This window comes from Denticeps clupeoides, chromosome 5 (genome assembly GCF_900700375.1).
Source record: "Denticeps clupeoides chromosome 5, fDenClu1.1, whole genome shotgun sequence".
Classification (NCBI taxonomy): Eukaryota; Metazoa; Chordata; class Actinopteri; order Clupeiformes; family Denticipitidae; genus Denticeps; species Denticeps clupeoides.
Genome location: NC_041711.1, coordinates 19,368,053 through 19,391,613, shown reverse-complemented (window position 1 = coordinate 19,391,613; position 23,561 = coordinate 19,368,053). Strand labels below are relative to the sequence as shown.

At 42.2% G+C, this 23,561-nt stretch overlaps 3 protein-coding genes across 9 annotated transcripts; all 3 read left to right on the top strand.

Moving 5' to 3' along the window:
* Nucleotides 1-146: 146 nt before the first annotated feature.
* Nucleotides 147-9,965, top strand: wipf1b (WAS/WASL interacting protein family, member 1b). 6 transcript variants are annotated; one of them, XM_028981824.1, is made up of 9 exons: nt 147-328; nt 1,441-1,607; nt 4,381-4,469; nt 4,713-4,842; nt 5,287-5,433; nt 7,195-7,971; nt 8,195-8,407; nt 8,645-8,758; nt 8,853-9,965. In XM_028981824.1, the coding sequence occupies exons 3-9, from the start codon at nt 4,419-4,421 to the stop codon at nt 8,903-8,905; spliced, it is 1,485 nt and encodes a 494-aa protein (XP_028837657.1). In that variant the 5' UTR covers nt 147-328; nt 1,441-1,607; nt 4,381-4,418; the 3' UTR covers nt 8,906-9,965. The 6 variants fall into 6 exon arrangements, with proteins under 6 accessions (XP_028837657.1, XP_028837659.1, XP_028837660.1 ...); XM_028981823.1 differs by lacking the exon at nt 147-328 and adding an exon at nt 463-746; XM_028981825.1 differs by lacking the exon at nt 147-328 and adding an exon at nt 787-1,358.
* Nucleotides 9,966-10,370: 405 nt separating this feature from the next.
* Nucleotides 10,371-18,182, top strand: gpr155b (G protein-coupled receptor 155b). Its single transcript, XM_028980541.1, has 16 exons — nt 10,371-10,515; nt 10,995-11,461; nt 11,725-11,903; nt 11,996-12,216; nt 12,316-12,484; nt 12,620-12,775; nt 12,966-13,049; nt 13,286-13,406; nt 13,482-13,563; nt 13,676-13,766; nt 14,793-14,997; nt 15,151-15,260; nt 15,349-15,444; nt 16,063-16,127; nt 16,221-16,355; nt 16,510-18,182. Exons 2-16 carry the CDS (start codon nt 11,041-11,043, stop codon nt 16,556-16,558), a joined length of 2,184 nt encoding a protein of 727 aa, XP_028836374.1. The 5' UTR covers nt 10,371-10,515; nt 10,995-11,040; the 3' UTR covers nt 16,559-18,182.
* Nucleotides 18,183-19,959: 1,777 nt separating this feature from the next.
* ola1 (Obg-like ATPase 1) lies at nt 19,960-23,193 on the top strand. Of its 2 annotated transcripts, none has more exons than XM_028980900.1 (11): nt 19,960-20,079; nt 20,546-20,646; nt 20,757-20,900; nt 21,092-21,219; nt 21,395-21,570; nt 21,658-21,738; nt 21,824-21,921; nt 22,058-22,198; nt 22,362-22,458; nt 22,596-22,718; nt 22,833-23,193. In XM_028980900.1, exons 2-11 carry the CDS (start codon nt 20,546-20,548, stop codon nt 22,932-22,934), a joined length of 1,191 nt encoding a protein of 396 aa, XP_028836733.1. In that variant the 5' UTR covers nt 19,960-20,079; the 3' UTR covers nt 22,935-23,193. The 2 variants fall into 2 exon arrangements, with proteins under 2 accessions (XP_028836733.1, XP_028836732.1); XM_028980899.1 differs by lacking the exon at nt 19,960-20,079 and adding an exon at nt 20,316-20,470.
* Nucleotides 23,194-23,561: the final 368 nt, after the last annotated feature.

The window sequence follows — 23,561 nt, the reverse complement described above, 5'->3', positions numbered from 1 at the left end:
GGCACATTTATTAAATGGGTCTTATAATGTTTCCAAGCTGCTTTTTAGAATTATTCTGTCTACAATATGAAGTTGGTGGGGTTTTTTTTTTTTTTTTTGGAGGGGGTAGGGCTTGTCATTTGGGCTATTTTTACTGGTGAGCTTTCGCAGATGTGGCACCGCGAAGCCGAGTTTATATTCCCGAACTTCCCACATCTGGAAACATTGCATCACTGCCAGTGTCCCGGATAGAGGAGAGAGAAGCGGGTCGGGGACGAGCCCGGGAGCCTCGGCCTGTGCTGCGTTATGTGATCCGGAGGAGGAAAGAGGACGAAAGGCGCGCAGGAAGGTAGTTTCGAGTCGCGGGCGATGTCGATGGGAAGCGAGCGGTTCCGAAGCGGAAAACGTGAACGCGAATCCGAGGAGTGGCGCACATGCGCGCGCCCGCCGAGTTCTAGTTGCATTTTTTTTTAGTTTTTTTTTTGTTTTTTTTTAGTTTTTATTTATAACTCGCACGTACGAATGTAAAACGGTCTTGATACACAGTGTAGTACAGTGTCCGCGTTTTTCGTCCCCCGAGGAAGGTGCCAAGTTTGAGAGGAAGCGACACCCCGCGGGTATTTCCTGGGTATCTGCTCGGAGTTCGGCGCGCTGCGCTTCAGCTGGAATATGCATGACTTCACATCCTTTATTTCAGCAGCCTGAGCTCTGCCGAACACTGGGGCGGTTGTTCTGTTTCGCGTTTGAGGCCGTACGCGCTCTCTTGGGTGAGTGTGTGTGTGTGTGTGTGTGTGTGTGTGTGTGTGTGTGTGTGAGAGAGAGAGAGAGAGAGCGAGAGAGAGAGACTGTGTTTATGGCGACATTGGGTGACATTTCTGAAGATCCTGTTGCTGGATCGGGGGAACCGCGTGTGTGCGAGTAAAAGGGCTGAAAAAGCCCCGTTTTTACCTGCTGACGTCGCTCACACGCGCACACGGGGGCCGCAGGTGCGAACAGGTTTAGTAAACAGTCCCAATGCAGGTGGATTGGGAGTGTGTGTGTGTGTGTGTGTGTGTGTGTTTGCGAGAAAAACATCTCACCTAGCTGTGCTTTACAAAAAGTAGACTTGTTGACATTTACATATTTAAGGCCTTATCCAGTCAGTGATTACAGGGACAGTCCCCCCTGGAGACACTCACTCAGGGACACAATGGGAGAAAGTGGGGTTTGAACCTACGTGGTCATCTGGTTCATATGCGAGTGTGTCTGTTTGGAAGGAGAGTGCATTTCGTCGTAATGTCATGTGTGTTGGGGTGCAGCTGAGTGTGTGTGTGTGTGTGAGACATCACGCGTTCTCCTGCGTGCAGCCCCCCCCCCCCGCTACACGCACACTTCCTCTGGTGAGACGTGGCATGGGACGGATGGACGTACATCATATGTTCTGGTATATGACCAGCGTCTGAAAACTTCCCTGTTCTGCAGTGATGTGTGGAGCTACTGAGGAAGTGAAAAGCACCGCATGGTAAACGAGGAAGAGAGAAACGGCAGATCCGAGGTTACGAGGTTGCCGCTACACTAGTTCAGCCAGTTGCTGTCAACCAGTTTCATTTTGATGAACGAAACTTTGTAAGCGCTATGCTGGAGAATCCGTAAGTATAACCAAAATTTATACACACGAAGAAATTAGGTTATTGCGTTAGAAAAAAGTTGTGACCACTCGATATGTGAGTGCTTTTTCTTTTTTTTTTTGCCGGATATCCGTTAAGTGTAAATGTGTGCGTGTATGTGTACTCAATATTGAATGCGCATGAGAAAAACTTTCCATCATTTATCACCAGTCCGAGCTGAAAGTTCATTAACAAGAATCTTAACTTCGACATTACCGTTTGTAAAAAAAAAAAACAGAAAAATCTAGCTTGAGTTGAGTAAGGAACTTTGAAGTAGCTCTGACATGGTCCCCTGTTGGACTTTAAAAGTTTAATACACTCTTCTTTAACCTTCATGCCCAGTGCTCATGATCAACACCCCAGAATTGATCTGAATGTGATGCAGGACGTCCGTGGCATCTTTGGGCTCTTTGGAACCCGTGGTTCTCGCACCAGCTCTCAGGCTGCGCTCCTGTCTGTGGAAATTAGAGCCTGTGTTTTGTTGCTGTTTGCCATTTTGCCATTTTTCTCCAAGGCAAGGACTTGTTCTTCAGCAGTGTTCTGATTACAAAATTCTGACAATTTGCAAGAGTGCAATATTCACTCAGCCTTCATGTGAACAGATTGCATATTTTTTTTGTGGCATTGTCATATTGTGTTGCTAAATGTATTCTAGAATAGAATAGGCTAAAACACTACACCCCGCCTCCCCTCCCCCAAGGGTTTTGGCCATTGTTGCTCATCTATTTCAGTATTCAGATGTCATTTTAAAATTTTATATTTAATGCTGGAGCACAGGTACTTATATTGTTAAAATATCCGATGCAACCTTATTGCCCCCCTTTTTGTCCGTTTTTCCTCCGTTCTCACTCTGTACAGGATGTGGTCAGTTTGCCACTGGAATGTGTTGACCTGTGCGCAGTGGTTTGTTTTAAACTTCCTCCAATTGGTCAGCTGTTCCAGTCCTACCTGCGCTGATGGATGCACGGGATACGAGTTTGACTATTCAGCATGAACATGTCTAAATGAAGTTGCGTGTGTGTGTGTGTGTGTGTGTGTGTGTGTGTGTGTTTGTGTGTGCACTCGCGAAGCCGAGCTGAGAAATTAGCAGGAAGTTAGCCCACTTCCCATTACAGGCAAAACTGCACATAACATGTACACATGCGCTCACCCCCATGCCTTCTGTAGCAAAACACGTCTGCCTCAGACGCATTTAATTATCCTTCGGATTTCTCTTTGGGGGGCTGAGGGGGAGGATGAAAGAGGAGACTTTATTTTTTAAGAGACTGTAAAGTGTGTGAACGGTAGAACTTAAAGACTCTTCAGCCCTTCAGAGGTTGTAGGGAGAAGCTCTTCTCAGTAGATACTTTTTCTTTTTTTCTTCCTCGAGTAGCATTAAGTAAGAGACAACCTGCTGACATTATAGTCAGTCCTCTCTCCAATTGTGTGAAATAATTCTTTTGCATTAAATAGCCAGTATTTGTGTTTATTTTTATTGCTTCAGTCAGCCCTTATAATAGAATGCTTTGTGTGTGTGTGTGTGTGTGTGTGTGTGTGTGTGTGTGTGTGTGTGTGTGTGTGTGTGTACATACGTAAGCATATGCATGCGCGTGTGATGCTGTGTGTGTGCGTGAGCTCATCTGTGCCTCACTTCTCATTGTCTGAATGGGCTCTTTGTCGACCACTTGGCTATTAGTTGGCAGTGTGTGCTTGTGTTGTGGACAGACAATGACCTGTGTGTGAGTTTACGTGGACTGCAGCCCACAAGGATAAGGATGCAAGAACCCTTAGTGAGTGAGAGAGAGAGGGTTTGTGTGTGTGTGTGTGTGTGTGTGTGTGTGTGTGTTGAGAGAGGGTTTTTATAGTATCCTTTCACTAACATTGTGTACTTGAGTGTCAGCTGAAAGACCATGAGTATCTGATTTACTCTGAGGGTAAAATTGGCCTCAGTCAGTATTCCAGTGGCGTTGGACTTTTTACACTGGTTTCTTATAAGGGTGTGTAGCGCTAAGGCGGCTGGACCTGGTCTTACACTAAAAGGGGCTGCATTTGTTGATACATGGCCTAGCTGCTTCGTTAATTTTGTTAATGGCAGTATGACCTGGCAGGCTTATTTTTAATCATAATTTTGTATTGGAAAATGCAAATTAAAAAGTGAAGTGATTGTCATTGTGAAACACTGCAGCACAGCACACGGTGCACAAATAATGTAGGATGGACAAATTTTATTTTTAACCAGAATGTAATTGTTGTTCTCCTGAGTACAAATGACATTGATCAAGTGGTGGTGTTTTAATTATATTTAATTAAATAGCCATTCATGCACATGATATAGATGAAGTCACTTAGCACATAGGGATCAACTGTTTGCCATCCCTTCATCTTAATATCCAGACAGTCCGCAAAACAAGGCTCATTAATATAGCAGAATTAAATGAAGGGCAGGTATTGGTTGGATAAGGTCGAACACTGCAGAAGGAGTCTTGTTGCTGTGGCTTCTCAGCACTTCCTGTTGATGGCCTACACAGGAAGTCAGGCCCTTAGCAACATGGTTTGTTCTGCTTTTGATATTTCTATATCTAAAATGCAAATTGGCCTTCATTACAGGGAGATTTGCATTGGTCCACATTCCCTCTGTATGACCTTCAAATTCTTTTTCACTGAAACGTAGGGTAAAATATATTTGCAGCTACTAGCCAAATACAAGTGTAGCATTTAATTTCAAATGCATATGCCTCTTGCAAATGATTTATGTCTTGTTACTATTTTATTTCAGTCAGGACTGAAGGTACAGAGGGACTCTGAAGAGACAAGATGCCGGTTCCTCCTCCACCCCCTGCACCCCCTCCCCCTACGTTTGCAGTGGTATGGCACTCACTGGAATACTTGCATGGATCTCTGCCCCTCTTAGTCTCTGGTTAATTCATGGTTAATTGTACATTATTCCAATGCCTTACACCATTTGTTGCAGCTCTGTGGCTAGCTGCTTTCAGGATGAAGAGGAAATGTTTTCAAAACGTCATGATGATCTTTGTCCTTTTGCTTGTGTGTGTGTGTGTGTGTGTGTGTGTGTGTGTGTGTGTGTGTGTGTGTGTGTGTGTGATCTAGGCAAACACAGAGAAGCCATCGCTGAATCGCTCAGAACAGCAAGGCCGGAACGCTTTACTGTCTGACATTCACAAAGGAGCCAGGCTTAAGAAAGCAGTCACCAATGACAGAAGCGCTCCCGTGCTTGACCGTAAGTTCAGAACCAAACCAAAGAAGTCTCACTATGATTGAGACAGACCTACCAAATGAGTGTGACCTTTCAGTTATAATTATGCATTGAAAGCACAGAGAATTCTTTGATAGAATAAAGTATCACTACCTTGCCCACAATGACATTTTGTAATGTGATATCTTCATTATATTCAATGCTTTTTTTTAACAGTTGAGACAATATGTACTGCGATTTTCTGCTGTCAAGGAAAAGTTGCATTTAGGGCCCTCCCGTTTAGTTTCTCACACGGTTATAATGATTCCATTATCTATATTTATATTCATACTTTACTTCTCTCACACCCCAACTTATAAGTACAGTTAGCATGTACAGTTTTGGGTTCTTTGTGATTTTATTCATGTGATCTTCCACATGTTTTGGTGGAATAGACTGTAACCTATTTTGTTATTTTTTTCCCTGTAGAGCCAAAAGGTGGTGGTGGAGGAGGAGGTGGTGGTGGTGGTGGTGGCAGTGGTGGTGGTGGTGGTGGTGGTGCTCCTGGGGGCTTAGGTGGACTGTTCCAAGGAGGAATGCCAAAACTCCGCTCTGCTGGTAACAGGGATAGTAATGGTAAGAAGTTCACAAAACTTCACAAAAAAGTCTTAAGGACTGCAGTTTCTGAAACTCAAGCCATTTTCTAATACATAGTTTTCGTGCAAATGTCAATCCAATGAGTAATTTCTACCATGAGTCACCCCTTCAGCTTCACTCAGCCATCTGTTGATGGCAGAACTGCTTAAAATGAAAACCGGAAATTACTGCACACATGCTTATGCAGTCTCATGAGAGAGACTGCATAAAAAAAATCTGTCCATTAAACATTTTGTAAGACAAGGGGTGGAAAAAGTATGTTTAAAAACTGTTTTAAACATATGTATATGTATTATTAAATTTATTAAACTAAAATAAATTAATATACAAATTTTTTATATATATTTATATAATTTATCAGGCACTTCTGTGCCTGATTTAATGCTTCTTGACCTTTCCCTTAATGGTCAAGAACTTCAAACAGGGCAGAAGCAATTTATGGTACGTGCATCATGAAGAATCAAATCGAATTGTGAGACCAGTGAATGTTCACACGTACCCCTTGTTATAGGTCAGGTTGGAGGTTGGACTGATATGTCAGGGAAAATGAGTGGAACCACAACCCTTAAAGCAAACGCATACCGCATTCGGTCTGAAAGCATCTTTATTTTATTTAGCTGAGCTGGGTCAAGTTGATTCTGTGTTGACGTGAACTCACTGACTGAGTGCTGGATCTTCGGCCGGTAATGGTTTAATGTTGTGGGAATTATCTGCTTCTGCCTTCTCAGGTTGTCCCCCAGTGTGTTATGTGACACTAATATTTACATTTCCATTTACAGCATTTATCAGGCACCCTTATCCAGAGCGACTTACAATCAGTAGTTACAGGGACAGTCCCCCCGGAGCAACTTAAGGTTAAGTGTCTTGCTCAGGGACCCAGTGGTAGTAAGAGGGATTTGAAGCTGGGTCTTCTGGTTCATAGGCGAGTGTGTTACCCACTTGGGTACTTCCACCCATGTCCACACTCTCACAAAATTAGTTTCTCTGCTGTCCTCCGTGTGGTCAGAAGGAATTTTACTGTTTCAGAGAAAAACGATTCCGTGTGGATGGGGCTTAAGACTAATAACTAGGTTGGCAGTTAGCTAGTGGGTATCACACTCGCCTATGAACCTGAAGACCCAGGTTCAAATCTCTCTTTCTACCATTGTGTCCCTGAGCAAGACACTTAACCATAAATTGCACCCTGTAACTAATGATTGTAAGTCGCTCTGGATAAGGGCGTCTGATAAATGCTGTAAATGTAATAACTAAAATGGCATCTTAACTCGACTTGACTTAAACTAAAATTAAAACAGGCCACCAAAAACAACTATGCCCTGACCCTGCTTTGATAGGATAATAATGTCATGTTGATTTCTAAGAAGCATTTAAGAATATTGTAATCTAGTAGTCGCCTATTTCTAAACCTATTTCTCATGTTTGTACGAACAGCTGACTAGAGGTCTTGTCAGGTTAAAGATCAAACTAATACCAACACTATACACCTGAATTCTGTAAAACTGGCTCTCAATTTCAGATCCAGCCCTGGGTTTCGATTCTGCCGGGTAGTTGAAATGGCTGTAGTATTACAGTTAGTGTTTTTTTTTTTGTTTTTTTTTTCACCTGACTTGCAGATGAGGAAATTCAACAACTTAGGACCATCGTTTGAAGAGTACATGGTCTTCAACTAGTATTTGCAATCGACAGTTTCATCTCTTCTCTCTCCCTTACTCCCTTTCTCCTCTCCTCTCGTTGCTGTAGATACTGGGTCAGTCAGACCTCCTTCATTGCCTCCAGGTGGCAGGTCTGCAGGCCCCAGACCCTTTGGTGGAAGTGGCTCTGCCCCTGCACCACCCAGATTTCCTGTTTCAAGGAATGGACCTTCTGATGCACCTCGTCCACGGGCCACTCCTCCTCGACCTGAAACACCAGCAACCCCTCCCCCTGTCCCTAGCACACCACGACCAGGTCAAGGCAGCATCCAAAACAGAGGCCCGCCCCCTCTTCCAGGTGGACCTCGACCTGGCAGTTCAGCTCCTACCCCGCCACCCCCAAACCCACCCATCCGGCATGGAGGTGTCCCCCCTCCACCAGTGTCTGGTTTTCGACTACAGCCCAATGTTCCTGCCCCTCCACCCCCAGTCCATGCCTCTGTCCGGCCCCCTTTGCCCCCTACACCAAGTCGTGTTGTCGAGGACCGCCCAGCAGCAGTTCCACCAGGAAACAGACCCTTGCAGTCCTTTCCACGAGATGGCCCTCCTCCACCCCCAACCTCTTTCAACAACAAACCCTTTCCTCCATCTGTTTCTCTATCTTCTCGGCATCCTGCTGGTGGAGCCCCACCCCTTCCACCTGGACGCCCAGGTCCACCCCCGCTTCCCCCTACCCCTGCAGCACCAGATGATGTTACTCCTCGTCTGCCACAGAGGAATGTGTCCCTAAGTTCACAGGTTCCTGTCCCTCAACGTTCTGGCCCCTTACCACCACCACCCAATGAGAAACCACCCCCACTGGGGCGGAACCAATCCGGGCGGTCAGGTAAGTCTGGGACAGGTTTTTATTCTGGATTACTCTTAATTTAATGTGGTTGATTCTAAAAATCCTCACCAAGAATATTCAGACTACTACCTTTTCTGCAATAACAGCTTTTTTTTTTTAGATATCTTTAGTTAGAACTCTATTAAAAGAGCTCAGGCTGACCCCAAAACAGTGTCATCCATCCTCATAAATGTTGTTATAAGATGAGCCTTTTCCACCTCAGGTCCCCTCCCACCCCCTCCTCCTATAGGACGCCCTGGGGGCAGTATAAGGCTACCTGGTGCTCCCCCGACTCCCAATCGTCCCCCTGCAGATCCCCCCAGAGGTGGTGTATCAAGACCCCCTCCACCCCCAGACAGACCTGGTGTTGGTGGTGCCCCACCACCACCACCACCACCTATGGGAAATGGTTATCAGAACCACCAAAACCATGCAGGTAAGATCTGTCATATGCATTTCAGACACACATTCAAAAGGGTCCGCAGTCATATTAACCTAGACATATTGGTGAAGTGTCTTTCAAAGTTAGGGGAGTTATTGCAATGGAGTACAAAATCGTGTTGAACCCCCATTATTAGCAAATAGTAAATATACAGATTGAGACTACTTATTCCAATCTATCAGAAAAATACAGTAAATTTGTAAATTCATGCTGATTGTCTACTTTTTTTAGATGAGTGGGAGTCTCGCTTCACATTCCACTCAGTTTCTGAGCTCCCACCTCCAGAACCTTATATTCCCTTCCAGAAGACCTATCCTAGCAAGATAGCCAAGAGTGATGGACGAGGTAACCAATCATGCCTAATTGATTGTTTTAAATACTCAGTATTATTGTTCTGGTGACTTAAATAACTCCTCCCCCCCTCCTGAATGTGTTTCAGGTTCAGGGAAAAAGGAAAGGGGTGCCCCCCCACTTCCCCCAATTCCCAGGTGAAGGAGGCTGTATTGGTCTCCCTGGGTTATGCCCCAACCTGTTTTTTTTTTTTTTTTTTCCCTCTTTACCCCAATTTCCCTACCCGCCTCCCTGTCTTTTTTTTTGGACTTAGAACTGGTGGCAGTTTCCCCACACTGGTCACCGTTATGTTGGAAATTGTACTCGGTTGGAAGATTGGCCTGTGCTTGGTCCTTCTTTCTGATAAGACTGCTGGGTGTCTTTTTAAGCATCTGGTTATACTGTCCCCTGCTCAGGTTTTTCCACTGTGTCCTCCTGCAGAGGAGAGGCCAAAGAACTGAGTAGAACAGAAGCAATTTTTATTTGAAGGAAAGCAATGAAGTTGTTACATTGAAGTGCCTTATTTTGTTAATGTTACAGAATTGTTTTGTGTGTGTGTGTTATTTTTATTCATTTGAGACTATGCTTTTGTCAGTATTATGCCAATGCTTTATGATTTACCACACCACCAAAACCTACATGGGTCCTTGTCAGTTATCAGAAAAACAGTTGACTGATTTCACACAGAGGGACATGCACACTCTTACATAGCTTTAAAGCCATTCACTGACACAAAGACCGTGCCATTTCAGTTTTCAGCACTATATAATTACTAGATTTGTTGCCCAATGTTGTGTTTGAATTATGAATAGTTTAGATTTTTGTGATACGTGACAAGAAGTATTAAAATGTATGTATAGAAACATGGAAAGATCAAATTATGGAGGATGCTGGTATTATTAATTGTATGCAACCAAAGCTGAAACTTCTCAGGAAGGGGGAATTTTGAAAATGTTAGGAGTGTGTCCAGCCCGTACAAACTCCAGCCATTAAAACCAGCAGAAACTTACTGAGTTGCACAACCATGCTCAACCATGGGGGGAACATGTCACATCAACGGTACATATAAACTATGTAATGAAGGGCAATACAGTTGCCCCTAGTTTGTTATCCATTTTGATTTGTTTTTTGTTTGTTTTCCTTTATTCTCCTTTGCACAGGACAAAAAAAACAGATATTTTAAACATATGGATTTTCTTAATAAAACTTTAATCAAAATGTGGTACCATTTTATGGTTTGGGTTTTTGTGTGTGCGCCGGCTCTTGTGGGAATGCATGTGGGAAGCATACCAGAAACTTACTGACCATTTATCTTGTCATAATGTGTGATCTGCCCGTATTATAAACACACAAGTCATTAAGTAAATGTAGTAAGTGTTGTCTTGTGGTAAGTATACTTGTTAGACCGGTCTAACCGGTCTAACATAAAAGTCGACATTTTCCATATGAATGAACCAAAAAATATTCTCGTGAAACAGTCTTTTCGTGCAGAAAAGACGACCACGTGAAGGCCCTACGAGAACTTTAGTTCGCAAACGGGCCCACCCCCCAGACTTACAGTGGGCGTGGCCCACCGCTCTCTTGCGGTTATTGGTCCTATCGGATGTCAATCAAAGGCTGTGGCGCCTCCCGCCAGAGATCACGCCTCGCCAGGACCTTCTTGTAGGCAGGAGGAAACCATGCCATGGAACCTGATCTGTCAGTGACTTTTGCTCTCAAGAGCGAAGCGCTAAATCCAAGCTCTGGAATACTCATGCATCGAGGAGCTAACGGTACGTGCCCTGTCTGTCGTGCCCTCCATTGCGACAGGCTTTACGCAGATGCCGCTACGTGCGTACTGATATGTGGGATGTTGCTAATATTATTTACGAAATATTTTTTTATATAACTGATCTCCAGAACAATACTCCTTTATTGCGCGATTTTAATTTCTCATAAATAACGCGTAAATATCTCTCAGTGTCAGTGTGCGTGTCATATTATTCATTTGCTCAATATTTATAGCATTGTTTATTATTAGCATTTTGAGTTATTTCATTGTAACTTGGGTTAAAATCATATACTGTACTCTGTTACATTGCATCAAGTCAAAGCTATTCATTTAAAGACATTATGCACAGAAAAGGCATATATCCAGTTCTGACATTAATGTGTTTAAATCTCTTTAGACATTTAGCTTCCCTGTGTGTGCATGATTTTATCATGCATCCCTTTAACGTCTTATTGGTCACTCTCTTTCTCACACTATCAGCTCTTTGGAGATACGTCCACCTGTAAACATCACTCTCCTGCTCATCATGGAGGACCAGTATGTCACTATACATGGACGCAATATTTCCCACACACCCCTGTCCACTTCTCCCAGCATGTCCATTGACAGGCTATTCCCAGCCCTGCTGGAGTGTTTTGGGATCATCCTCTGTGGGTACATTGCTGGTCGGACAGATATCATCTCACCAGTCCAGACCAAAGGACTTGGCAACTTTGTGTCCCGCTTTGCTCTTCCTGCACTGCTCTTCAAGAACATGGTGCAGCTCGATTTTGGGGATGTCATCTGGTCGTTCCTGTGGAGCGTGCTGATAGCCAAAGTGACTGTGTTCGTCATAGTGTGTGCTCTCACACTCCTGGTGGCTAACCCTGAGAGTCGTTACAGCAAGGCGGGACTCTACTCAATCTTTGCCACGCAGAGTAACGACTTTGCCCTGGGATACCCCATTGGTGAGCTGAGACAGAAGTTTAGAGATGCTTTCACTCTGATGTCATACTGTGTGCTTTATGCAACTATAATGTTTTAATGGTAATGAGGAATTGGTTTAACATGGAGAGTAGAGAAAGACACACATGTTTCACTGACCTCTCATCTCACTTTTATTAGAAACACTTTCCTCTTCTTATCCATTAAATTCAAAGTGTTAAAGGTGTACTCTCAATGGACCATATAATGATTAACCCTCCTGCACCATGTGCTGACTCTTTTTCAGTTGATGCCCTCTATAGGACTACATATCCTGAGTACCTACAGTATATTTACCTCGTGGCTCCTGTGTCACTCATGCTTTTGAACCCATTGGGCTTTGCTCTGTGTGAAATTCAGTGTTGGAGACAAAACCCTGATCACAGTCTAAGCAAACTGCACATTGTTTCTATTGTACTGCTGCAGGTGAGTCCCTGTATGTGTCCGTGTGTGTGTGTTTTTTTTTTTGTTTTTTTATTACCTGTCATTGTGAATGACTTTGATTTGGATTTGATCAGGTTCTGAAGAATCCCATAGTGTTCATGGTGTTGGTGGGCATCGTGTCACACTTCCTATTGGCCGGGCGTGTCCCAGTGCTAATGCTAGAATTTGTGGATGGTTTGGCTAACTCATTTGGTGGGACAGCTCTTTTCTACCTGGGGCTGACTATGGTCGGTCAGCTAAAAAACCTGACTCGGTCTGCCGGTGTTGCATTGATACTCCTCATCACTGCAAAACTGTGAGTGTGCAAAATGTCTGATTCCTTCCACACATATCTTGGACTTTATGCATTTTATCCTGCCTTTGCTTATAGGACTATTGTGTGTGTGTGTTTCAGCTTGCTTATGCCTCTCATATGTAAAGACATGGTGGAGCTATTGGACGTTGGAAACTCCAGCTCAGTCAATCACTCTAGTCTTTCTAACTACGCCTTTCTTTACGGGGTGTTCCCAACCGCACCCAGTGTGGCCATTTATGCCGCTCAGTACAACATGGAAATGGAAGTGGTGGGTGTATATTTCCTGACACACTAACTCACAAACCCAGTTTTTCTTAGGTAGCACTCTTTGTGGGGGTATTGTAAATATTTACACTTATTATCGCAATAATCTAGCTGTGTGTGTCTGTGTCTCCTCCTCCAGGTGACCTCCGGGATGGTCATCAGTACATTTCTGTCAGCACCAATCATGTATGTGTCAGTGTGGTTACTGACCATTCCCTGGATGGATGCCGTGCCCCTGGTTGCAGAACTTCAGAATGTCAGCTTCAATATCAGCATAATTGGACTGATTGCCCTGGTAAGTGTGCAAGCATGTGAGGGTTTTTTTGTGTGCAGATTTTGGGGAATTACAAGGGGAAGTCAGAGAAGATTGTGGCTGGGTGGTTTTGATTAATAATCTGTAGGAAATGCATTTGCTTTCATCAGCACCATTCCTAGGGACCTACTGCTCCACATTTAATGAAATCTCTCCGTTTTTTGGGGTTTAGGTATGGACAATTGGCGTTATGTTCCTCAGTAAGAAGTTTAAGAGGCTGCCGCACATGTTTGCAATGAATCTGTTCCTAGCACAGGTATGGTGATTTTAATGAGCCATTTTAACTTGTATTCAATTCCTAATTACCTCTGCTTTCTTATCATGTGATTGCATAGGCAAGAACACACAGCAGGCTAGATGCCTGCTGTAGGAATTAAAACAAAAAAATTATTGTAGTATAGGCAAAGCCCAGACGTGAGATACTTAGTATGTTTGACGTCCTCATTGTCCTTTTTTCTGTGCTGTTGTGTGTTTGCATGGATCCTCTTGTAGTTCCTGGTGTGTGTAAGCATGACGCTGTGGAACTTTGTGGTGCGCCAGGACAGTGTGCTGGAGCAGGTTCTGGTCTTCACTCTGCTTTACGGTTCACTGTACAGCACTTATCTGTGGACAGGTAGCATTCGTTCTCACTTCCTTCAGTTCTCAGGGTGCGTCTGTTTCTGTGTTTTGAGACTTATGTTCATTTCAGGACTCATAGCGTTCTCCCTAGTTTTGATGAAGAACAAGAAGCTGATGGTTCGTCCTTCACTCTTCATGCTTTTTGGGTGGGGGTGAGTCTGATGTGTTGATCCTGGAAGGCCTTCCTACTTTACAGGCAACCTTTATTCTCTGGTTTTCTAGTTTTCATTCTGCCTCTGTGTAATTTGCATTTGTTGTATGCAGGGTTCCATTTTTGATTGTGGGGGGACTCCTGATTATAGGCGAGAGGATGAATGGCACTGTGGACTCTGCCTTCTATTATGGCAGAGGGCAGGTGAGCCTCAGTCAAAGAGTAAAACCTTGAAGCTTCTTCCCCTCAGAAACGCTCTTATTACCTTACTGGTAAAATCCTGACACCTGAATCAGAAAGGAAAACCAAAACCTAATCGGTCTGATTGGTTGACTGAGAAATAATGTGGGCTGAGAAATTCATACAATTTTAAATACAATGTCCTTCTTTATTTTACCAGTGGAATCCATATTATTTGTGTTATGCCATGTTTGAATACCATGGAAATACAGCCCTACATTTAATACAGTCCTTAGTGCTTGTCCAGCATGATCTGAATTTACTGAGACAGGAACACCAGCCTTTACATAGTGGATGGTCAGTGTTTCTGTGTTAGTGTTGATGAATGTGGACTTGATTGCACATGGAAACACACATCATTTATATCTGCTGTTAACAAGGAAATGTTCAGTATGTGCTCTTTGTGTTCTCACTATTATTAGAAAGACACACATGACACACAATAATATAGTAGTTTCCAATAGGACTATATTGGCTAGCATTTCATTATGAAAGTTGTTCTAAATTTTAGATATGAAGCGCTGATAACACAAACTACAGATCCCTTAATGCAGTGCGCACTTTGCTGACAAACTGAGCACCCTACACACTGCACGGCACTTTGGTGACTTTGAAGCATGACTAAAGAATTTCGAGCTGCTTCACAACCCGTTTGCTGTCAACATGGAAACTGCTCCTGTACAGATTCAGCTGTAGTGTAAAGATTGAGTTTAGTATGGCAAGTGAATCACTGCATTGTGGGATCTGTAGTTTATGTGTTAACAGCACTATGTCAATATGTGTTATCATTTCATAGCACTTCATGTTACTGGTTAAACTAAACTAAAAACCTTTTATGAAGTCTTACAATCACATGCAGACTTTTCCAGTCAGACATTGTAAAGCTACCATGGGAGGTGAAAACTAGGTTTTAGTTCAATTCTGTTCTCTTTGTCTTTACATTGATCATTCTTTAAATTTTAAAGAAATTTCCATTTCTGTCTCTCTCAGATTGGCAGCACTGCTGCAGTGCTGTGTTGTAGTTTATTATTAGGCGGATGCTCTTTACTGGGTCTGGGCCGTCGCTCCCAGGAGGATCAGAGTTATTATGCCTTGGACCAGAGCTGTGTTTCAGGCACAGCTGAGGGGCTGTGCCCCCCAAATGAGCTGGAAGATCATAGCACTTGTGAACCACTGCAGGGAAACAGCAGCAGAGGTACAAAGCTGGTTTTATGAGCAGTAGTTATGAGGTTTTTTTTTTTATGAAAGAAAGTTTGTTTTAACTAGTTTAACCTTTGTATCAGTACTCCCTCTGATAATATTTTCACAAGGTTTAGTTAGAGGATGCCACATTTGCTGTGTTTTTCAGACCCAAGTGTGGCATTATGTGATACTCCAACCATTCAAGTGATGCAAGATGAGAGGCAGATGGCGCGACATGTTCTACTCTGTTTGCTGCTCATTATCAGCCTGCTGGCCGTGAGTCTGTTTTCTCTTATTGGTCACAAGAGACACTTTAACTGTAAAAATTGTAATCATGTTATAATTGTGTAATGCTGTATGTCAGAATCTCTCTAGCTGCTTTTGGTGGCTCTTAAACCAAGACCCAGGAAGACTTTACCTGGAGCTACAGTTTTTCTGTGCTGTTGCCAACTATGGGCAGGTAAACACATAAGAACATACAGTTGGACACACCTTCTCATTCAATGTGTTTTCTTTATTTTCATGACCATTTACATTGGTAGATTCTCACTGAAGGCATCAAAACTATGAATGAACACATGTGGAGTTATGCACTTAACAAAAAAAAAAGGTGAAATAACTGAAAACACGTGTTATATATCCTAGTTTCTTCAAAATATCCACCTTTGCTCTGATTACTGCTTTGCACACTCTTGGCATTCTCTCGATGAACTTCAAAGAGGTCGTCACCTGAAATGGTTTTCCAACAGTCTTGAAGGAGTTCCCAGAGGTGTTTAGCACTTGTTGGCCTCTTTGCCTTCACTCTGCGGTCCAGCTCACCCCAAACCATCTTGATTGGGTTCAGGTCCGGTGACTGTGGAGGCCAGGTCTCCACTTTTTGTTAAGTACATAACTCCACATGTGTTCATTCATAGTTTTGATACCTTCAGAGAATCTACCAATGTAAATGGTCATGAAAATAAAGAAAACACATTGAATGAAAACTTTTGGCCTGTACTGTATATAATAAAGAAATAAAAAACCAAACATATAAATATTTGTATCATTTGTGACATGTCCTCAACTTTTTTTAACGAAGGGCTTCATATCTTTTGGATTATTTGGACTAGACAAACATCTAATCATTTTACCCTTCAAAAAGAGGTGAGATCCCATGTTTAAGTCTTATCATGGAGAACCAAGTAATTATGTAATAACTACTGTTGGCAAAGTGGTGTAATTTCTGTCTTTATCCAGACTGGCCAGTTTGTGGGGCAGTGAGCCAGTTGATGATGGCTACAATGGGTCTGAGGATATTCGACTCACCTCCACCCAGTTTGTTGTTCGATACCACAAGGACCAGTGTGTACAAGACGTCGTACATGAAAGGAGGTGTGTGAGTGAGCACTTTGGCAAACTATTTGATCTTCAAACACAGTTGGCTAAATAAATGTACAGACAATATTTTGACAGACTGAGATCATCTTTCTTTTGTAAAACCTCCCCTTCCATCCTATTTACTTTTCTACCAATCTCTCTCTTTCAGTGGTTCTGGAGAATCGTTCTCAGGGCCAGCAGGTGAATCATTCCTCTGATGCACATATGGAATGGAAGTTGATTGGCTGGTGCTGGCTGAAGTAGCACACAACAGGGAGAATGCTGCACATGTGTCATATCACAATTCATTATGGTTTCTGTGACAACCATTTTGATGACTAGTAGTTTTAAAACCCTTGTGCAAGGGCATATCTACTAGGATAGCAGTGCAATTAGTCTGATAATAATGTTAATGTTCTGACTTGTATTGCCAACTCCTTTAGAACAATGATGCACAAACACATGCAGTCTGCTGAATCTTGAGAGTCCAAAGTGTCACAAAAAAGTTCTCTTCGTAGCAGTTACACTGGTTTTATGATCAAAATATTAATGGAAACTATCATGCCATTTATTAGAACTACATTTGTCATTCAGTTTTTTTAGATGCATAAATGGATGTTTTGTTTGTGAACCCAATCTTACTATATAGACGGCTTTAGTTTAATGTACATGCAATTAAATTTAATTGCATGTACAATTAATCTCATAAAAATGTTAGAACCAAAATCAGCACATTAACCATCTTAACTGATGATGATGATGAAATGGCTCGATTTATCACCTACAAGTGTTTTTTTTTTTTTTTTTTTTTTTTTTTTCCGTTTTGTTATTTATGCCATGCTTATGACATGTCATGCTTATGACATGTCAAATGTTATTTAATTTTTTGATTTTGACTTAACATAAACCAGTGGCAAATTTGTCAGAATTTTGACTAGGGTTAGGGTTTTGAGCAGTTTTATGCAAGTTATTTTTAAGATAAGCCTATATATTAAGATAAGATTTGTTTATAGTTTTGAAAGATTTGTTTAGTTTACAAATATTATCAAATGATTTATTTCATTTATTAATATGAGCACACATAACATTCATATCCCATTACCTACCAGTAACAGTATTTAGTTTCAAATTGTGTGAAAATGCAAATTTACGATGCAAGTTTCTTAATAAACCCAATTTCATCCAGTACACTTAACTGATATGTAACATGGTACTGATGTTGTTACATATGTATTATGTGTTAGGTGGGTGCATGGACATGCATGCATAGATTTTTTTGTATATTAAGTGTTATTGTGTGCTGGGAATATGTACAGACAGATAAACTCACAGTTTGAGTGTCTGTACACTCTGTACTGTCTTTAATGCAATGCACGGAATTCTTGCAGGGACTTCATCCACTAGGTAACTGGGCATCCATGACAACCAACCATCCATGACAACCATATGTCATGTTTTGTTAAATTGTATTCAGATTCATTTTTTTTGTTCATCTTATTTTAAAAAATTATTTTCAGCACTAGATGTCAGTATAGCGCTGAGAGATGGCTGAAGTGGTCTTCACTTGTATGAAATGTACTACCACTTTTAACAATAATCATTAAGTGGATGTAGAAATCAATTGTATTTGTCAGCTTTATGCAGCCAGTGTGATTTGTTGTTTTATTTGATAAAATATAACATGCTGCATGTTATATTGCTATATGCTGGAAAGTTAAGGGGCTGACGACAATGCTAAGGGCATTACCATGTTACTTCATTCGCCCAGTTACTGACATTTACAAAAAAAAGACAGAATAGCTGTACATTTTAAAGATGAACGCAGTAATATATATCCAATTCTCAGACTTTTTTCTGCTTTACGGTTTGTTCTGACGCTAATGTGTCTTGCAATAGATTGCTCAATTTTTGTTGACGTATCAAGATTTGTAGATTGTCTGGGGCATGTTAGTAAATGAATAAATGTGCCTGTATCATACCTGGTTTGCCTGCATTGAATATACTGAAGCGAACTTGCACAAAGAAAGACATCCATGAAGAGTACGACATCCGTTCCTGTATTAAGTATGCAAGAAAGTTACTAGGCCATCTTAATGTCCATATCAGTTAAAATAAATCTAGATCACTTTAAAGTACATTTACGAGCCCTGAATTCTAGTAACACATTTTTTGAAGGCCAATGTGCTGATTTGGCTCAGTCTTGGTTCTCTTGACTAAGGTTGTTAAGGTGCTATGTGGCTACCCGATTTGGACCAGAAACCCGATTTGGACTGCGCATGCTCAACAGTTACGTTTAGGAGTAGGGTTAGCTTTAGGCATTACCATGGTGAATTTAAGAGTATGCACGCATGCACAGTCCAAATCGGGTTTCCGGTGTAAATTGTGTAGAAAGAATAACAATCAGATATTAATACCAAAAACAAATGAACAATAAATAAATAAGAAACCAGGGGCACATAGCAGCAGCAAATAAACAAATAAAAACTGTACAGAGACTATATACAATTATTTGAAGAAAAGATTCAAAGGAAGAAATAAAAGTTAAACAGAGAGACCAAACTCATTTAAAATGTTTATGGTTTTTATAGACTTCTGGTTGGAAGAACCAGTAATAGTACCAAGATAGCATCTGAAATCTACCAAAAAGAAATTTATACATTATACATATTATATATTTATAAATGTATACATCTATGAATAAAAAACTTGCCATAAACTACAAATAGGTTAAGCACAAAAGATGAGCCACTATTTCTATCTAAAAACTATTTTTCCCCAAACACAAAGGTACATTTTTTTATAAATTGACACTTTTTAGCATGAACACAACATGGCACAACTTCTATATCAGGTTTAAAACGCAGTAGACATTCTTTTGTAGGGTAATACCTATGTAATATTTTAAATGAAATTTCTTTGACTTTGTTTCTCAAAAGAAATTTGTTGGGAATAACACACTCGCCTATGGTGTTGTGGTGTTAGTAGCCTAGTGGGTAACACACTCGCCTGTAACCAGAAGACCCGGGTTCAAATCCCACTTACTATCATTGTGTCCCTGTGCAAGACACTTAACCCTGAGTGTCTCCAGGGGGGGACTGTCCCTGTAACTACTGATTGTAAGTCGCTCCGGATAAGGGCGTCTGGTAAATGCTGTAAATGTAAATAACAACAACATATATTTCTTATATATCCCAAAATCACATACAGTATGTATGTCTCAATGGGCTTTGACAGGCCCTACAGTTGACACCCCCCACACCTGACCAATCTTCACACAAGCAAAAACTCCACACACAAAAAAAACTCTAGGAGAGAGAAAAAAAGAAAGGAAGAAATCTTGGGAAGGAGTGGTACAGAGAGGGACCCCCTTCCAGGATAGAGTGAGCCCGCAAACGGTGTCAGTGCAGGGCTTGGTGACGGTTTGTCCAATAAGAGAAAACTCCAAATCCATTTCCACTTCAGTACTTCAATATGGTTGTTCCAGAAGGGTGCAGCGGAGGGAAACGGAGCTCTAATAAAGGCTCCAGCTGTATTACACAGGTCCGGTGTAAATCGTGCAGCCCACTCGAATCTGCGCAGCCGCGGCGGACCCACGTGACCTCCGTCGGACCAACCGGGATCCGGAGGCTGCGCACACTTCCGGTATGGGAGTCTCTTCCTGGGCGCCACCGCCGCTGCTGCGTGGACCTGCGCGTGCACAGGACCTGTAAATTCCCGAGAGGAGTCACGTCGTTCGAAGGTCCGGCACGTTTTCTCGGGGAGACGCCTGGTTTTTGTGTGCACCGAGGGCGGTGGGAGGCTGGGTGGTGCCACATGGGTGGGTGTCGGAGCAGGTCCCGTCCCTGAGGGTCCCGGTGTGTGCACGGCGCAGCGTGCCGAGCGCAACACGCGTACGAGCAGAAATCGAGACGCACGTTTTATATTTATAGCCTTCCAGCAGATGCGTGGTCTATTTTGGGAGCGCGATCGGGGTCGAAATGGCACCAGGACAGAATTACCAGCATTTGGTTGTCCGTCCGGACAAACCTCTGTGTTTGTTGCCGACATGTGTGTCCGGTAAACGGCTAGTTAATCCGATGCGTTGACAAATAGGGTCAGACTAGCTGTCCGAGATCATGGCTCCGAAGAAGGTGTGTCTGGAGCTGGTGGAAACGACGCTTTCATTACGCCAGTTGCAGTCGTGACTTCTACAACATGTTTTGCAGATGCCTCCAAAGAAGGGAGGGGATGGACCGAAACAACCTCCTCTGATCGGACGCTTTGGGACCTCTCTGAAAATTGGAATAGTTGGACTACCAAACGTTGGGTACGGGTTCTCCAGACAACCATCATGAGGAATCCTCTGCATGGCGAATGTGCTCTTAAAAGAAGACTGTGCACATGGTCATGGCAACTCTATTCATCTCTTGTTTGTAGGAAATCGACGTTCTTTAACGTTCTGACTAAGAGCCAAGCAGCAGCGGAGAACTTTCCATTCTGCACCATTGATCCCAACGAGAGCAGGGTGCCCATTCCCGATGAGCGCTTCGACTTCCTCTGCAAATTTCACAAGCCAGCCAGGTATCACCAAGAAACCTTAGCTGTCTGGTTTTGTATACCATTTTGTAGTGCGTTTGGTTCTGCTAGTTTCTCAGGGTGATGAGCTCAATAAGGATCTAATGGCATTTTACAGTACTGGATCTAGTAATTTTCTCTTCTTAATACTTCTTGATCTCATCTTCTGCGCTCTTCTTTCTTTCTTCTAATTAAAGCAAGGTGCCAGCTTTTCTGAATGTGGTTGACATTGCTGGTCTGGTGAAAGGTGCCCACGCTGGGCAGGGACTGGGCAATGCCTTTCTGTCCCACATTAGCGCCTGTGATGGAATCTTCCACATGACACGTGAGTCGTTTTAAATGTGGTGAAGATTTCTCATTAAAAAGAGCCGTGTGTAAGTACGTGTGTCCAGGTTGATCCGTCTTCCACATCAAAATGTGAATGTGTGTGTGTGTGTGTGTGTGTGTGTTTGAATGCATTTGAGAATTGGTGTGACTTGGGTATCTGGGTGTATTTCCAGGTGCATTTGAGGATGAGGATATCATCCACGTCGAGGGCTGCGTTGATCCTGTGAGAGACATGGAGATCATCCACGAGGAGCTAAGGCTCAAGGATGAGGAGCTGATTGGGCCAATCATTGACAAGCTGGAGAAAGTTGCTGTTAGAGGAGGCGACAAGAAACTCAAACCTGAATATGTGAGTTCTACAGAACCCTGGAAAAAAATCAGGAGCATGAGAAGGAGAAAGTAAACACCAGGAAAATCAATCTTTTCTTCACTGCAGGACATCATGTGTAAAATCAAGTCCTGGGTGGTGGATGAAAAGAAACATGTGAGGTTCTATCATGAATGGAATGATAAAGAGGTAGGACTCAGCTTACAAATATACTATCTATTAATTTGGTTGGGAGAATCCTGTGGTAACAGAATATATTGTTCATTAATTTCAGATAGAGGTTTTGAATAAGTACTTGTTTCTGACGTCCAAGCCCATGATCTACCTGGTCAACCTCTCAGAGAAAGACTACATTAGGAAAAAGAACAAATGGTGAGAGCTGACGCAAGGTGCACGAGGTCAGCAGTTTAAGACAACCTTTGCTGAACCACGTAATTTGCAACGGCGGCCGTGTTTCCGTTGGTATTGGCAGCATGATTAATTGTTTTGGTATGGATGTGTTTCTCAGGTTGGTGAAGATTAAGGAGTGGGTAGATGCCCATGATCCTGGTGCGCTGGTCATCCCTGTGTGTGGTGGCCTGGAGAGTAAGCTCCAAGATATGAGTGATGAGGAGCAGCAAAAGTACTGTGAGGAACAAAAAACTCAGAGGTTAGCCTCCCCTTGTTTTGGGTAAAATTGAAACAACTGTATAAGAATTTCTTAAGATGTCATGTTAAATATTTCAGAGTATATAGATATGCATGACTTTTCATTCTAAGAATAAGACTAGTATGAATTAAATGGTAAAAGCATTTATCTCTGTGTATGACAGTGTTCTGACGAAGATCATCAAAAGTGGATATGCAGCACTGCTGTTGGAGTATTTCTTCACAGCTGGACCAGATGAGGTGCGTGCATGGACCATCAGGGTGAGTGGACCGTTTTTCTATTCTTTTAACTTGAATTCAAAGAACTTTATTTATCCCAGAGGGGCAATTAGATATTATTTATTAATTAAATATTAGTGGGGGTCTGATCTCTTCTCGTGACTTCTGTTCTTCCACAGAAAGGAACAAAGGCTCCACAGGCTGCTGGAAAGATCCACACAGACTTTGAGAAAGGCTTTATTATGGCCGAAGTGATGAAATTCAATGACTTCAAAGAGGAGGGTAACGAAAATGCTGTGAAGGTATGAAAATGGCCACAGCTTGATGCACAGTGGTTTTGAATATACCAATTTTTTAGATAAATTTTTTTGAAAATAGTGTTTGATATGCCATTGTGACTATTGTTTTTTGCACAGGCTGCTGGGAAGTACAGGCAGCAAGGCAGAAACTATGTTGTAGAAGATGGGGACATCATCTTTTTCAAATTCAACACACCAAACCAACCGAAGAAAAAGTGAATGTTTTGAAACTTTGAACTGTACCACAAGGGAAATCCAGGCCTTTTTTTTAACATATAAATATTTGTTCATCTTAATGAATTCCATCTGACCTTCTTATTCAACCTGGTCCTTTACACACCTTTTTTTTCATCTTCTGTGTGAGACAGTATCTTATGGCTGATCTTGTTTGGAACACCGGAAAAAAAAAGCAAATCGGTATCTCCTCACATGCAACTGTATGCATTCAGTAAAAACAATAAAATGATGAAAAAAAACAGCTGATGTGTGTGCGCACCCCATTGAATCTGTTTAAGCATTTAATTCTCACTCACTCGTTTTATTTACACATGAGAGTTATGCCCTAGGTAGACTGGTCTGTAATAAATTACTTCTGTACATCAGGCAGGGAGCTGGAATAAGACAACAGTCTAGTGGTTTCACCAGCTTGCAAATTATGTGAGTAATTGTGTTCGTTTTTAACAATTCATACATGTCCCAAATTAATATAAATGAACTCGACATAGCATTACTACTAGGTCTAAGAGTTAATTACATTCAGTATGAAAGGATTAGCCTGCACCGTAGCATTGAAAATGAGAAAGATTTTTCAAGGCCACTGTTTTAGGTTTCAGAACTAGATTTATT

Excerpts from the sequence above, each read along its gene's own strand:
- wipf1b (XM_028981826.1), top strand. The coding sequence starts at position 4,419 with ATGCCGGTTCCTCCTCCACCCCCTGCACCCCCTCCCCCTACGTTTGCA. Across the intron at positions 4,843-5,286 it reads AAGCGCTCCCGTGCTTGACC|AGCCAAAAGGTGGTGGTGGA; the intron begins GTAAGTTCAGAA and ends TTTTCCCTGTAG. Across the intron at positions 7,972-8,194 it reads GAACCAATCCGGGCGGTCAG|GTCCCCTCCCACCCCCTCCT; the intron begins GTAAGTCTGGGA and ends TTTCCACCTCAG.
- gpr155b (XM_028980541.1), top strand. The coding sequence starts at position 11,041 with ATGGAGGACCAGTATGTCACTATACATGGACGCAATATTTCCCACACA. Across the intron at positions 12,485-12,619 it reads ACAACATGGAAATGGAAGTG|GTGACCTCCGGGATGGTCAT; the intron begins GTGGGTGTATAT and ends CTCCTCCTCCAG. Across the intron at positions 16,128-16,220 it reads ATTTTACCCTTCAAAAAGAG|ACTGGCCAGTTTGTGGGGCA; the intron begins GTGAGATCCCAT and ends GTCTTTATCCAG.
- ola1 (XM_028980899.1), top strand. Across the intron at positions 20,901-21,091 it reads AAATTTCACAAGCCAGCCAG|CAAGGTGCCAGCTTTTCTGA; the intron begins GTATCACCAAGA and ends TTCTAATTAAAG. Across the intron at positions 21,922-22,057 it reads ATTAGGAAAAAGAACAAATG|GTTGGTGAAGATTAAGGAGT; the intron begins GTGAGAGCTGAC and ends TGTGTTTCTCAG.